Below are 16,588 nucleotides of genomic sequence, written 5' to 3' on the forward strand. Positions count from 1 at the left end.
TAACATTCTGCAATATCTAACACATGCTTCTGTATTACACAAGCAATATTTCAGCATGAGCCATAGAACACATCAATAATGTGGTCAGAAATTCTCACTTGCTTATAGTTTGAGCTGAAGCCTGATGTATTGTTTTTGTATATTTTTCACTTAAGATTTTTTTGCATATGTGCTGTGAAATGTTTGGAGGACATTGGCTCTAGTGACATTTCCTCCATTTTCCCATTAAATTAAAAATGTAGACCTTGTCAGATGCAATAGGGAAAAGAGGCTTCAGCTTTTCTCCATCAAAAGACCAGGCAAGTTTAAGGCTAAACTAGGCCAGCTTCTCCTATCCACATATCCCACTTTGCAGACTGCTACAAAGTGTCCTCAGTAATTGATCCTCAACCAGTGAGCATCGTGTGGAGTGAGGGAACAGCATTTGGAAGGAATGACTAGTTTAATATCAAAACTTGCAAATGATGTGTCTTTATTCTGTTATTACACAGGTGAATTCTGACACAGAAAGCTACTGGTTTCACGTGCTATCTGATGCTTGCCGGATAGCACTGCTGTGGAAGTTCGGAGGAATCTATCTGGACACGGATATCATATCACTCAAGCCTTTGGAGTTTGGAAACTTCATCTGTGCACAATCAGAAAATTACGCTAATGGTGCAGCTTTGGGATTTAGCCGTAGTCATTCCTTTACCGAGATGTGCATCGCAGATTATGTAGAGAATTACAATGGTGAAGCCTGGGGCCATCAGGGTCCTGACCTAATAACTCGAATGTTGAAGAACTGGTGTGGTACTAATCATCTCGATGATTTCCTTAACAAAGAATGCAATGGGATTTTGTACATGTCCAGCAACTGGTTCTACCCAATTCCATACACCGACTGGGAAAGGTATTTTGAAAAAGGTGGATGGAGCAAGAACACTGATGATATTAAAAAAGAATTCTCAGAGACTAATGGGGTACATATCTGGAATTTTCTAAGTCATTCTCATACAGTTCCAATCAAAGGAAGTCAATCATTATTAGAATACTTCTTTAGTAAATACTGTCCAAGCACATATAAATCTCTCCAATGATGTCTGATTTTTATGTTGATTTGCATTGAATGTTAATCACTGCTAATCCAGCCAATCATGATGACTTATACCTTTGGGCTCCATTCATCCTCACCTCATTACTTCTTCGTCTGTATCTTTCTGCTATATTTGTGACTGCTGGGTAATAATAAGAAATGGGAAAATTGGTACTCTGCCTCTAGTTTTACCTTCTACCCTCCCACCCCACACAAACTTCAGTGGCTGCACTAAGATCGTTGACATCATATTTGTTTTGTCAGTGGCCCTTTCCTGAGGTCAATGCATCGTAATTCAAAATTGTTCAATTCCAATTACCCATTGACTGCATTTTTAGCACCAATATTCTGTATCATTGACATTGTTCTCCAATGGAAAATCGGACAGAGTTATTGGGACTGAACTGGAAAATTGGAGAGAGTTATTAGGAGTGAATTGTACACAATGTAAAAACAAAATGGCAGAGTTTCACATTGGGAGGTGCCACTGATCAACACCATCTTCACATGGAGTCCGTAATATAATAACCACACATCTGGATTCTGGTGCAAATGCTATAAATGGCCCAGGCTGCCCTTTTCATTTATCAGTCATTTGTAATTAGTATTTGAGTCCCTTTGTCAAATATTCCTGGAGAAAGTATAACCAAATCCTCTGATAGCCTGGCTGTTACTTTCTGATGCAATATCCCGGATGACTAGTCTCTATTATTGGAAAGTCCCTTATGCGGGTTAAGTAACTTTTTATGCAAATAAGTACAATATATTCCTAAATCTCTGAGGTATTTAGTTATGATGTTGACATTATCTACTGAGTGAATCACTGCCTCTGCCTTTATTGAGATTGTATTCTATACACACTGGATGAAAATATCGTTTTTTTTAAATATTTGATAAAAGTTTGATTTTGACTATTTTATATATTATAGACTTCTGTTTAAGATCTTCAATTTTCAGTGAAATAAGGGAAAACTTTGCACTATTGCCTACTGATTAATTGGATAATGTTTTGAATGAGTCTATTTGTGTAATTAAATGACCTTGCAGATTCAGCCTTTTTCGTTGCACGATATGGGGCTGTCACTTTGTGAAATCGTGCTTGTGGTTCATCTGCGGTTGCAATTGGAAGAGAAAGATTCCACAAATTGGGCACATCTGCCCAACTCTGAGCAAACAACTTTCCCATGACAGCTAACAATCTTGACCCAGTGTCTGAGTGAGACACACAGCTACTGGCCAGAGCATTGTGTCAACTTGCTGCATGTCACTGAGATCCTCTGTGTGGGAGCTCTGTTATCATTAATGTGATTGCAGCACAGTGGGCCCAGGTCCTTGTTAGGAATATTAAATCCAAGTTTGTAAAGTGGTCAGACACATAAGGTCAGTTTATTACATTGGACTGTAGCTATACTGCACTTACTACAAACTTACCAGTGTGAGGCCCAAGGATGGGGTTCAGCACCATTTGGCCTTTATACCCTGAGGCTCAGATCAAATCTGTCTCCTGAAGGACATTGCCACTCCCGCATTAGTTGAAGTGGAGCAGGGTGTGTTTTGTGATGAAGACAGTATTGCTACATCCTAATATCCCAGGCTGCTGCTCTAGGTTTCTAATGGTTGGTTGTATTCCTTTTGGACTCATTTTATGGAAAGAATCCAGATTAGAGCGTGAGCAGCAGATACTCCCAACATCTTACCTCTGTACTGGATATAATGGCCCTGCAGCTGGCTTAGTGCAGCCCTTATCAAGAGATGGAACATCCTCTTGTGGTATTTTGCAGTGATGTAATGCTGCCTATTGTGATTGGGAGGGCAGCATCATGTGCAGATGCCCCATATGTTGATGTGAGGCGATTCCTGGTTAAAGGCCTTGCTTTTGTGGGGTTTTTGTCCCTTGTTTGAGCTCACGCCCAATTATATCCAGACACATCAGTTAGAAACCAACATTCCATCATGGTTCCCTTTTCAGTTCTTGTTGTGCAGGACTGACTTGGTTTTGTTAGTTAGAATTAAATGGGCTGAATTTTATTTTAATCAATGGTGGCATAGGTGGCACAAAAACTGGTGATGGGAATTGTTGAACATTCAATTGGGAGAAGTAACAAGTGTCTTGCCCAGTCACCATCATCACAATCATTCTGGGCAGTGAAAAATATCCTCCAGGTGTGAGTTTCTCTTGTGCTGAGGATTACAAAGGCTGCTGATTCTTTAAATTTTCACCCTTAGTGTGCTGAAAGCCTTCATTCCATTGATGTGCTGTGGTAGCCATCGCTCACCTTCTGAAGCTCTTGCCTTCCTGGATGCTGCAGGGATAGAAATCCTAACTTTAACCAGTACCTCGCACCTTGATCCTCCTCGGGTGTTGTATATGTGTCTTTTTATTTTAAAAATGTCCCTCATTCCAGTTGGGAGCCAACAGTTGGCGCAAGTGAAACTTGTGATTGAAGTTGAGATTACCCACCTGCCCTGAGAGTCCGCTCAAAGCAATGATCGCTTTTGAGACCAAAATGAACTGTCTGCCTTTCCTAAATCATAAACTATATTTTTGTGTTTCTCCACTTTAAAACAACAGTGTACCGTTTCTGACCTTTGGACTATCCTGTCCGAATGACATTCAGCAGCTTAGAGGATGGGTAGCTACAATCTCTGCCGTTCATAATCTTGATTTGAGTGGTGTGAGGGCTGTGATGAGTAGAGTTTAATTTTTTTTTTCTCATTTTTAATTATGAGCTGATCAAGGGAGATCAGCTTTGAGTCTGGAGTCTGAAGATTGGAGAAAGGTTTGGCTGCTTGGAAAAGCTTTTCCCAGAAGTTATTTTTGATAACATATTTGTAATGGGGCTGGTGTTTCTGACTCAGTGAAGATTGAACACATGTTGGCTCCTCTCTTCAGACGAGGATGTCCTAATACAATAATTGAGAATGTACTGGAGTCATGATGGCAGAGGCTATCACAGGAGCTGCACAGTGTAACAACCAATACTGAAACAGACTGTCTATGGATTTCCATGTAAATCTAATGTTTGACTCTGAAACTCTTGATTATTTTTATTCTTATTCTCACACTCCCTTTATATATTCTATCCGTTTGCTGATAACATTTTGTACTTTTTTGTGAGCTGCAGAGAAATGTCAGGTTACTATAGAAAAGCAACAGATTTATTTTTTGCAACCTTCCATGTTAATGTTGGGAGCTGTGAGAGGTCCATTGGGCTCAAACATGCTGTCAGTTGACATCTATTCCCAAAGGGATGACATCGAGTCGCCTCTTGATCCCTCGCTGAAGTGATGGAGAATGAGATTGTGGTGTGTGGAAAGTTTCAGTTAGACTAACAATGTTCATACCGACCATGCTTTGGGTGTGCTGACCTTTGACTTTCATGAGCCCGCAAGTATGGGTAGGCAAAGATATAATCTGGAAATTGTGTATATATTGCCTCAATATGACTGATTGTCAACTCCCTACAAATAATTAATTCATGACTTTCCTCTCTTTCCATTGACATCATTCCCTTTTTTTTTGGTTCTAGTCTGTGTCAGCTGTAATCCTGAGGCCCTACACTGCAGCTTAAAGTTTTTGTGTTAACTCCCAGATAGTTGGACCAGTGTGAGTTTAGTCCTCATCAGGTAGAAGTCACTAAAGTTGTTCATAAACAGCGTATGTTGCCTTAAAGATGAAGCTTGTTTTCCATCTAGATCACTGACGGTTATTTCGACTCTGAGTGGGTTTATCATTTAGTGACTCATTTCAAGCTTTGATATTTTAATTAAAAATGTTTCAGTGTGTCTTCTGCTCATTTCTGCTGCTGTTTTTTTTCTATTTTTTGTGTGCTAGGTCACAGGGGCCTAGTCAGAATGCAGTTTACACAGGGGGACCCACTAGCTTTGAGAGTGCCTGAGGTCAGATACAGGAATGTTAGGGGATTGTAGGTCCTTTTCAGCAGTAACCTTTTGCTGCAGCATTTGCATATTTGATGAGGAATCCCATGCAAGTTGATAAATTGACAGGTGGCATTGTGGGTAACATTTGGAGAGTCAATAATGCGGAGCCAGTGGAAGCAAACAATTGGAAAGATATCTTAAACTCGACATGCTATTGTTGCACTCAAATGGAGCAAGTGTTTGAAATACTCTTCCTTGTTTTCTAGAAAGTTCTGTCCCCCACTCTGTGTGTGTGTGTGTGTGTGTGTGTGTGTGTGTGTGTGTGTGTCAGAATTCCTGCCCATCACGTTCTATTGTTTGTAGCAGTTCCTACAGGAATCTTGGTGCACAGTAAATGGGAATTCTATCCTCTGTTTTTATGAATCCAGGTCTTATTCTTCGCTTGAATAACACATCACGTTACATTCTGCTCACAGAATCTTGAGGTTCTTTTGATTGGATGGGATTCAAGTAATTTTTGATCCTCCTTCAACATCCTGCTCTGAGATCCCAGATTTTTCTGGTATTGTACCAGGGATCCCACAATCATTTTGTTGCCAATCATTTCCCCCTCTGGTGACTGACTGTGTCGAGGATTTATGAAGTGGTGTGTTTAATTTTGGTGATGCTGTTGATATGGAAATTAACTTCATGTCTAATAAATGAAAAAGAAAAACAGCATTTGAAATTCACTTTGATCTGAAAAATTCTTTATCAGATGCTCTTTTAAAAGAATATTTGAATTATAGATATATTTCTAAACTTTTATTTTAAGAAAATCAGGTTATTTCTGATTCTAGTGGTGAATGAAATGTTTTCCATTGAACTAATGCACCAGTTTTTGATTTAAATCTGTTAACACATGATAAATGGATCTGAAGGGAATTTTAATGACTGCAATTTTTCTGTATTCTTGATTTTGTGTATATGTATATATAAATATATATATATATAAATCTCTGATTATTTTGGCACAATAAATTGGATTTGAAATGGTTGAGTTTATTAGTCCTCGTTTTGGGTTGAGTCAGCAGCTTGGAGCTGGGAGTTCGCATTCCCTGCATGACTTTTAGAACAAAGAAAATTACAGCACAGGATCAGGCCCTTCGGCCCTCCAAGCCTGCACCGACCATGCTGCCCAAATTAACTAAAACCCCCTACTCTTCTGGGGACCATATCCCTCTATTCCAATTCTATTCATGTACTTGTCAAGATGCCCTTTAAAAATTACTACCGTATCCGCTTCCACTACCTCCCCTGGCAACGGGTTCCAGGCACCCACTACTCTCTGTGTAAAAAAAAATCTGCCTCGTACATCTCTTTTAAACCTTGCCCCTCGCACCTTAAACCTATGTCCCCTAGTAATTGACTCTTCCACCCTGGGAAAAAGCTTCTGACTATCCACTCTGTCTATGCCTCTCATAATCTTGCAGACTTCGATCAGGTCTCCCCTCAACCTCCGTCGCTCCAGTGAGAACAAACCAAGTTTCTCCAACCTCTCCTCATAGCTAATGCCCTCCATACCAGGCAACATCCTGGTAAATCTTTTCTGTACCCTCTCCAAAGCCTCCACATCCTTCTGGTAGTGTGACGACCAGAATTGAACACTATATTCCAAGTGTGGCCTAACTAAGATTCTATAAAGCTGCAACATGACTTGCCAATTTTTAAACTCAATATCCCGGCCAATGAAGGCAAGAATGCTGTATGCCTTCTTGACTACCTTCTTCACCTGCATTGACACTTTCAGTGTCCTGTGTACCTGTACACCCAGATCCCTTTGCCTATCAATACTCTTAAGGGTTCTGCCATTTACTGTATATTTCCTATCTGTATTAGAGCTTCCAAAATGCATTATCTCACACTTGTCCGAATTAAACTCCATCTGCCATCTCTCTGCCCAAGTCTCCAACTGATCTATATCCTGCTGTATCCTCTGATGGTTCTCATCGCTATCCGCAAATCCACCAACCTTTGTGTCGTCCGCAAACTTACTAACCAATCCAGTTACATTTTCCTTCAAATCATTTATATATATATATATTACAAACAGCAAAGGTCCCACACTGATCCCTGAGGAACACCACTTGTCACAGCCCTCCATTCAGAAACACACCCTTCCACAGCTACCCTCTGTCTTCTTTGATCGAGTAAGAAGTCTAGATGACTGGTATCAGAAGGTGTCGTGAATATGGTGTCTTGTCTCTTTAAAACAGTAAGAAGTCTCACAACGCCAGGTTAAAGTCCAACAGGTTTATTTGGTAGCAAAAGCCATGAGCTTTCGGAGCACTGCTTCTTCGTCAGGTAAGTGGGAGTTCCGTTCACAAACAGGGCATATAAAGACACAAACTCAATTTACAAAATAATGGTTGGAATGCGAGTCTTTACAGGTAATCAAGTCTTAAAGGTACAGACAATGTGAGTGGAGAGAGGGTTAAGCACAGGTTAAAGAAATGTGTATTGTCTCCAGCCAGGACAGTTAGTGAGATTTTGCAAGCCCAGGCAAGTCCTGGGGGTTACAGATAGTGTGACATGATGGAGTGGAAATTTCCACTCCATGTGACGAAGGAGCAGTGCTCCGAAAGCTAATGGTATTTTGCTACCAAATAAACCTGTTGGACTTTAACCTGGTGTTGTTAAAACTCTTACTGTGTTCACCCCAGTCCAATGCCGGCATGTCCACATCATGACCTCCCCTGTAGCCAGTGAGGATACAAAGATTTCTCTCAAGCCCCAGCAATTTCCTCCCTTGCCTCTCTCAGTATTCTGGGGTATATCCCATTAGGCCCTGGGGACTTGTCTACCTTAATGTTTCTCAAGAACCCCAATACCTCCTCCTTTTAGATCTCAACATGACTCAAACTATCTACACATCCTTTCCCAGACTCATCATCCACCAAGTCCTCTTTGGTGAATACTGACGCAAAGTATTCATTTAATACCTTGCCCATTTCCTCTGGCTCCACACATAGATTCCCTCCCTTGTCCTTGAGTGAGCCAACTCTCTTCCTGGCTACCCTCTTGCTCTTTATATATGTATAAAAAGCCTTGGGATTTTCCATAATCCTGCTGGCCAATGCTTTTTCATGACCCCCTTTAGCCCTTCTTACTCCTTGCTTAAGTTTCTTTCTACTTTGCTTGTATTCCACACTTGCTTCGTGTGTTCCCAGCCTCCTAGCTTTGACAAATGCTTCCTTTTTCTCTTTGACTAGGCTCACAATATCTCTCGTTATCCAAGGTTCCCAAAACTTGCCATACTTATCCTTCATCCTTACAGGAATGTGCCGGTCCTGAATCCCTATCAACTTACACTTGAAAGCCTCCCACCTGCCAGATGTTGATTTGCCCCCAATCTACATTCTTCAGTTCCTGCCTAATATTGTTGTAATTAGCCTTCCCCCAATTTAGCACCTTAACATGAGGACTATACTTATCTTTACCCATCAGTATCTTAAAGCTTACTGAATTGTGGTCACTGTTCCCGAACTGCTCCCCTACTGAAACATCGACCACCTTTTAAAGGGTTATTATCTCATCCAGTGCTTACTGGGTGTTTCTCAGTTCCTAGATCTTGCTTCCTGTCTCCATTTCCCAATCTTCAATAACCACAAAATCTGGAAGAACAGGATTTAACACAGGCTACTCATACAGAGATTATCGGGGTCATAGTCTGACTTTGGTGCATTGTACACTGTGCTAAGTGGTGGAAAATGTCCAACCTAAGACTAGACAACAACAACTTGCATTTATATAGAGACTTTAACATAGAACTCCACCAGGTGCTCCACAGGATCGTTATCAAGAAAAATCTGACACCAAGTCATTAATCAGATATTAAGACAGGTACTAAAAGTGGTAGGTTTTAAGGAGCGTCTTAAATGAGAGAGAGAGAAGAGACAAAGCGGAGAGTTTTACTGGGGGCATTCCAGAGCAGCTAAGGCATAGTCACCAATGGTAAACATGGTCAATGTGCAAGACATGATCAGTATGTTGAGTAGTGCTGTCAAATCAGCTTCACAGCTTATAAACAGGGGATACAGGTAGATAAAGAACAAAGAAAAGTACAGCACAGTAACAGGCCCTTCAGCCCTCCAAGCCTGATGGTTACTTTGGAGTAGTTAAAAAATATAGGACTAAGATAAACTGCATTTATTACAATGCCACCAGTATGGAAAATAAACTGGATGAACCAGAATCAATTATTCTTAATAGCGGAAATCTGACTGCAAACTGGTCAGGAATGGAAAAGAAACAAAATGGGATAGAATTAAAATGGAGGGATAGAGAAGATGAGAAAGGAAGTGAAACGTGATATATGCAGGAATACTTCCTGTAGAGAGGGCGCTATAGACAAATGAGGGTCACAGACACAACATACAGAAGCTTAAAGATAAAATGGATTGTTGTTTCAATCCATGTGCTCCAGACATTGAAACTGTAAGAATGAAATGAAGAAAATCTGCAAAAGTTAGAAAGGGAAATGGAATAGCAATTAGATTGCTCTGGGGCAATTTAATTGTTCATTTATAGATTGAGAATGAAATTCCTAAAACACGTACAAGTCTCCTTCCATAAGCAGTGTGCTACTAGACCAACAAGACTGGAGACGTTGCTTGGTCCAGTTATGAGAGAGTTGTCAACTCACACATTGATCATGAAAGACATGATTTCTCAGTCAAATTCATTTCTCTTGTGACCTCACGAGAGAACTCTGAAAATTCTGGATTTTTAATGTCTTGTCTCCGCATCTGCCCCAGTATGGGACTGTGCTTGTGTTTAAACAGCAGAGTGTTAACCCAAGAGAAACGAACTGGAGCCTTTGAACACCTTGTTTTGCTGAGCCTGGAACCTGAAGTGATGGTACACTTTGTGCTACTTGCTGCCATTCTGCCTGAGCTAAGGGGGGATTAGTGTGTTGTTCCAATTATTATGCTGGAGCCAAAGAGAAGAGATCTATTGACAGATTCAGGACCTCTGCACAGAGCTGGTTAAAGGTCCGCAGGAGGAAGACAGACTTCGATTCCCAGGTACATTTATACTTTTTTATCATTTGTGGGACATGGACGTCACTGGGTGGCCAGTATTTATTGGAAGAAGTTTAACAACACCAGGTTAAAGTCCAACTTGTTTATTAACCTGGTGCTGTTAAACTTCTTACTGTGTTTACCCCAGTCCAACACCGGCATCTCCACATCATGACTACCATCGACACCGCAAACTGCCGGCTCCAAGGGTTGGACTTTAACCTGGTGTTGTTAAACTTCTTACTGCGTTTACCCCAGTCCAACGCCGGCATCTCCACATCAGTATTTATTGCCCATCCCTGGTTGCCCAAGGGCAGTTGAGAGTCAACCACATTGCTTTGGCTCTGGAGTCACATGTAGGCCAGACCAGTTAAGGACGGCAGATTTCCTTCCCTAAAGGACATTAGTGAACCAGCCGTGTTTTTACAACAATTGACAATGGTTTCATGGCCTTCAGTAGATTCTTAATTCCAGATAATTTTTTTAATTGAATTTAAATTCCACCAACTGCCTTGGTGGGATTCGAACCTGGGTCCTCAGAACATTAGCTAAATTTCTGGATTAATAGTCTAGTGATAACGCTACAAGGTCTTCACCTCTTGTTCTTACGTGAACCCTGGTACTGAGCAGCCAAGTGCAGCTCCCTGAAGCTCAGGATTAATTCAGCGTTGGTAGTCAGAATATTTTTTAGAAGATGAGAAACTTTGAACTGTTGATGTTGAAATGGATGTGGGTGTGCTTGTACAAGGAACACAAAGTTAGCATGCAGGTACAGCAAGTAATTACAAAGTCAAGTGGCATTTTGGCCCTTATTGCAAGAGGATTGGAGTAAAGGAATAAAGAAGGCTTGCTACAGTTGTACAGGGTTTTAAGTGAGACCACATCTGAAATACTGTCTGCAATTCTGATCTCCACATATAACAAAGGATATACTTGCGTTGGAGGCGGCACAGCAAAGGTTGACAAAATTGACCCCTGGGATGAGGGGGCTATCCTATGATGAGAGGCTCAGTGAACTGGGGTTATGTTCTCTCGGGTTTTAAAAAATGAGAGGCAATCTCATTGAAATCTACTGGCCATATTATTATGAGCGTATAGCAGGATCGGGTAGGTTAGCTAATTCTAGATTAAGGAGGAGAACTTCCAGGGTAGCACTCTCTGGATTTCGCCTAATGCCTCATACTAGACCAGGCAGGTGAGACAGGTTAGACTTGTCCCTATGTGGCTGAAAGGAAGGTATAGAAGGGAAGGTTTCAGGTCCTGGGATGACAGCTGGGATCATCTTCACTGGAGAGGCACTTTGTCCTTATGGAGAGGGGAAGTATGGCAGCAGGTAAATATTTAACGGACAGTTGGGGATTGTTGGGGGGTGGGGGGCGGGGTGGTTTGGATGAAAAATCCACATTATAAGACAAATAGTTTGAGGAAGAAAAGCAATTAGACAAATGGGCAGGGTTGGGCCAATTACACAGATAGGAGTTATGTACACAATTGCACAGAGCATTATGAGCAATATGACAGTAAGTTAGAAGCATAAATTCAACTGAACTACAAGGACTTAACACATTTAACATAAAACACTCTGAAGTGCTTCACAGGAATATTATAAAATTAAATTTAACACCAAATCACATTAGAAAATATTAGGTCAGGTGAACAAACTCTTGGTCAAAGACATAGTTTTTAAGAACTGTTTTAAATGAGGAAAGTGGGATAGAGAGTTGGAGACTTTTAGAGAGGAAATTCCAGAGATTAAGGTGCAGGCACGATTAAAAAGTGATATGTTAAAACTGCCTTTCAAGAGAATTAGATAGTGTGAATATCTCAAAGGTGCGTGGGGCTGGAGAAGATTACAGAGATAGGGAGGGGTGAAGTCATTGAGCAATTTGGAGACAATGATAAGAATGTTAAAATCAAGATATTGCTTGATCTGGAAGCAATGTAAATCAGCAGGTTTCTAGGGGAACAGGGCTGTGTGTGATAAGACGTGGGCAGCAGAGTTTTAAATGAGCTCATGTTCATGGAAGATAGAATGTGGGACACCAGCCAGGGCTGCTTTGGAATAGTCAAGTCCAGAGGTGATGAAGGCATGTGTGAAGGCTTCAGCAGCAGATGAGCTGGGATGGGTCAAAATCAGTGATACTACTGAGGCAGAAATAGGCAATCTTAGTGATGGCACAAGTATGTGAATTAAAGGTCTTCTTGAGAGTAATTAAGTTTCTTTAGAGGCCAGTTTACTCCTTTGTTTTTGACAGGGAGAAGGGTGGAGTCAGTTGCTATGGAACAGAATTTGGAACAGACACCAAAACAATGTGTTCCCAATATTTAATTGGAGGGAATTTCTGCTATTCCAACACCAGATGTCGGATAAGCAGCCTGATAACTTAGCATCAGTGGGAGAGAGTCGAGAGAGGTGGTGATGAGGTAGAGCCTGGTGTTGATAGTGTAGATCTGAAAATTAACACTGTCTTCAGATGATGTTGCTGAGGGACAGCATCTAAATGTGAAATAGGAGAGGGCCAAGGATAGATCCATGAGGACACCAGAGGTATTGGTGCGGGAACAGGAAGAGAAGCCATTAGCTGGTTGCAGTTCGACATAAGAATGGAATCAGGTGAGAGCAGCCCGTTCCAGCTGGACAACGGTGGAGAGGTGTTGGAGGAGGAGAGTGTGGTCGACTGAGTCAATCCTTTAAACAAGCTGAGAAGGACAAGGAGGTCTCTGTCACATAAGAGGTCTTTAGTAACTTTGATAAGAGCTCTTTGGTACTGTGAGAGGGATGGAAACCTGATTGGAGGAATGCATTCATTCAAAAAGGCACTAGTGAAGAGGAAAGGGTCAGCTACATCCTTTTGTGGGCAGAAGGGAAAGGATTAAATTTGGGAGATGAGTGAGGGTGACAGTAAAAACTCAGACAATTCTTTTTGAGTTCAGCGCACATCTCCAGCCAAAGTCAAACCATTCTTTCCACCAATCTGTATTTCAGAGATTAAGGTAGGAACCAAGTGAGCCTGTTGACCATTTTTTAATGAGATTTGGAAATATAACTAGCAGGTATAAATTCAAGGAAACATAAGATATATCAGCTCATTTGTGGCTCTGCATATCCTCATTTGCAAAAATATCTGTTTGGGCAGTACAAGATCCTTTATACATATGAATTTAAAATATAATGATGCTCAAGTTAGTATCCTTCCGTCTACGAGAAATTATGGACATGCAACAACAATGCAGCAATTTAGGTGGGTGGTGGTTGGGGGAATGCTTCATTTTTGACTCACATTCGCCAGCAGCTGCATTCCATCTGAAGTCCCAGAATATGGTTACCACTGATTAATTGCATGTCCATAAATCTTCCCCCTCCCTGCACACTCACTTGCTCACTCTCCCTGCCCCGCACACTCACTCACTCTCCCCTCCACCGCACACACTTGCTCAATCTCCCAACTCCTACACACTCGCTTGCTCACTCACCTTCTCCCCACATAGTCGCATACTCACTCTCTCACCTCCCACTCTCTCACACTCTCCCATGTCCACATACATCCATACTCACTCACTTACCATGGCACTGTCTCTTCCCCTGGACCTGCCAAAACCTTGCTGTCTCAGATCCCGACTAGGGTTTTGTTTTCCTGGACCAGAACTCAAATCCACTCTCCTTGAGCTCTGGGCCAAGTGTAACTGTCTCCCTGGTTTCCAGCCTTGCTGCTGCTTTGCTTCCCTTAGTCTGGCAGCCTTCAGCACGTTCACATTGGGTGTTTGCAGCTCTTCCAATCAAACACTGTTTCACTCCCTCATTTGCTGCTGATAGGCTCTCTAATCCACTTAACAGAAGCAAAAGCGGGTGAGAACTGTCTGGTGATTAGAGGAGTAGCTGGGATTTTATAAATTGGTGCTGGGGCTGTATAGAAGGGCTTCATAGGCCACATCTCACACAGACCACAGGATGAGGTATCTAAATGGATACAAAATTGGCTTCTTGACAGAAGCCAGAGAGTGGTTGTAGAGAGTTGTTTTTCAAACTGGAGGCCTGTGACCAGCGGTGTGCCTCAGGGATCAATCCTAGGCCCGCTGTTATTTGTCATTTATATTAATGATTTGGATGAGAATATAGGAGGCATGGTTAGTAAGTTTGCAGATGACACCAAGATTGGTGGCATAGTGGACAGTGAAGAAAGTTATATCCAATTGCAACGGGATCTTGATCAATTGGGCCAGTGGGCTGATGAATGGCAGATGGAGTTTAATTTAGACAAATGCGAAGTGATGCATTTTGGTAGATGGAACCAGGGCAGGACTTACTCAGTTAATGGTAGGGCGTTGGGGAGCGTTACAGAACAAAGAGATCTAGAGGTACATGTTCATAGCTCCTTGAAAGTGGAGTCACAGGTGGACAGAGTGGTGAAGAAGACATGCAGCATGCTTGGTTTCATCAGTCAAAACATTGAATACAGGAGTTGGGACGTCTTGTTAAAGTTGTACAAGACATTGATAAGGCCACACTTGGAATACTGTGTGCAATTCTGGTCACCCTATTATAGAAAGGATATTATTAAACTAGAAAGAGTGCAGAAAAGATTTACGAGGATGCTACCGGGACTTGATGGATTGAGTTATAAGGAGAGGCTGAATAGACTGGGACTTTTTTCTCTGGAGCGTAGGAGGCTGAGGGATGACCTTATAGAGGTCTATAAAATAATGAGGGGCATAGACAAGTTAGATAGTCAATATATTTTCCCAATGGTAGGGGAGTCTAAAACTAGAGGGCATAGGTTTAAGATGAGAGGTGTCCAGACGGGCAATTTTTTCACACAGAGGGTGGTGAGTGTCTGGAACAAGCTGCCGGAGGTAGTAGTAGAAGCGGGTACAATTTTATCTTTTAAAAAGCATTTAGATAGTTACATGGAGAGTTACATTTGTTCCGCTGGAACAAGCTGAGAGGGAGTGATTGGAGGCAGCAGTGCTGGTGAGAGATTAATTGAATTGTTTATTTATTTAATTAGTCAGCTAGTGTGTGTTTTTTATTGGCCTTTACTTTTGCAGTAGTATTTTAAGTTTAAAGTGAAAACTGGAAGTGGGCTGCTAAGGAGTCTGGGAAGGGTTTTTATTTTAACTTTAAAAGTCAGTTACCTGGGAGGTTCCCCCTCATTGTTCCACTGGGGCAAGCTGAGAGGGAGTGATTGGAGGCAGCAGTGCTGGTGAGAGATTAATTGAATTGTTTATTTATTTAATTAGTCAGCTAGTGTGTGTTTTTTTTTTGGCCTTTACTTTTGCAGTAGTATTTTAAGTTTAAAGTGAAAACTGGAAGTGGGCTGCTAAGGAGTCTGGGAAGGGTTTTTTAAGCGCGTGAAGTATAAAAGGTAGGCTGCAGTATACAGCGGGCAGCGTCGGGAGTGGGCAGCGTAGTGTGTGGGAAGCAGAGTGTGAGCTATAAGGGCTTTGGCTCACAGGGCTTAGGCAGAAAGGGCGAGCAGGGGTGAGTTTAATTCATTTTTGCTGTTTCTACCTGGTACTGGCAAGGTATCTTGAGGGGATGGGTGTGCAGGCAGTGCAATGTTCCTCTTGCACTATGTTTGAGGTGAGGGACTCCATCAGTGTCCCTGCTGATTACACCTGTGGGAAGTGCACCCATCTGCAGCTCCTCCAAAACCGTGTTAGGGAACTGGAGCTGGAGTTGGATGAACTTAGGATCATTGGGATGTAGAGGTGGCCATAGACAGAAGCTTTAGGAATACAGTTACTCCGAGGAATGAAAACAGATGGGTGACAGTGAGAGGGGCTGGGAGGAAGCAGTCCGTGCAGGGATCCCCGGTGGTCGTTCCCCTTAGCAACAAGTATTCCGCTTTGGATACGGTTGAGGGGGATGACATACCAGTGGTGAGCCGCAGTGAGAGGATCTCCAGCACTGTGTCCGTCTCTGTGGCTCGGGAGGGTAAGGGGCAGAGCGGGAGGGCAATAGTTATTGGGGACTCGTTAGTTAGAGGGATAGATAGGAGGTTCTGTGGCAGCAAAAGAGACTCACGGATGGTATGTTGCCTACCGGATGCCAAGGTCCGTGACGTCTCAGACCGTGTTTTCCGGATTCTGAAGGGGGAGGGGAAACAGTCACAAGTCGTGGTACACATTGGTACCAATGACATAGGTAAGCGAAGGGATGGGGATTTAAAGCAGGAATTTCTGGAGCTGAGAGCCAAGACAAAACATGTGGTCATCTCTGGTACGTTGCCGGTGCCACGTGATAGCGAGTTGAGGAACAGGGAGAGAGTGCAGTTAAACATGTGGTTGCAGGGATGGTGTAGGAGGGAGGGTTTCAGATACGTGGATAATTGGAACATATTCTGGGGAAGGTGGGACCTGTACAAACAGGACGGGGTGCACCTGAACCAGAGGGGCACCAATATCCTAGGAGGGAAATTTGTTACGGCTCTTCAGGGGGGTTTAAACTAATTTGTCAGGGGAGTGGGAAAAGGAGTTGTAGTCCAGAAGTCAGTGAGGGTGGTGAGGTATTGGGGAAGGTATCAGGGTCAAGGGTGGGTACCGGTAGACAGGAAGGTGGGTTGAAGTG

The 16,588-nt window shown here is 42.3% G+C and overlaps 1 protein-coding gene across 1 annotated transcript in view; it reads left to right on the forward strand.

Moving 5' to 3' along the window:
* LOC144491441 (lactosylceramide 4-alpha-galactosyltransferase-like) overlaps window positions 1-5,949 on the forward strand; it is a 72,730-nt gene extending 66,781 nt beyond the window's left edge. The window contains exon 3 of the mRNA XM_078209263.1: window positions 492-5,949. Coding sequence (XP_078065389.1) covers window positions 492-1,079 — 588 coding nt within the window. The 3' untranslated portion in view covers window positions 1,080-5,949. The remainder of the gene's footprint in view (window positions 1-491) is intronic.
* The last annotated feature ends 10,639 nt before the right edge of the window (window positions 5,950-16,588 follow it).

The sequence above is a fragment of the Mustelus asterias genome, chromosome 3 (genome assembly GCF_964213995.1).
Source record: "Mustelus asterias chromosome 3, sMusAst1.hap1.1, whole genome shotgun sequence".
Taxonomy (NCBI): Eukaryota; Metazoa; Chordata; class Chondrichthyes; order Carcharhiniformes; family Triakidae; genus Mustelus; species Mustelus asterias.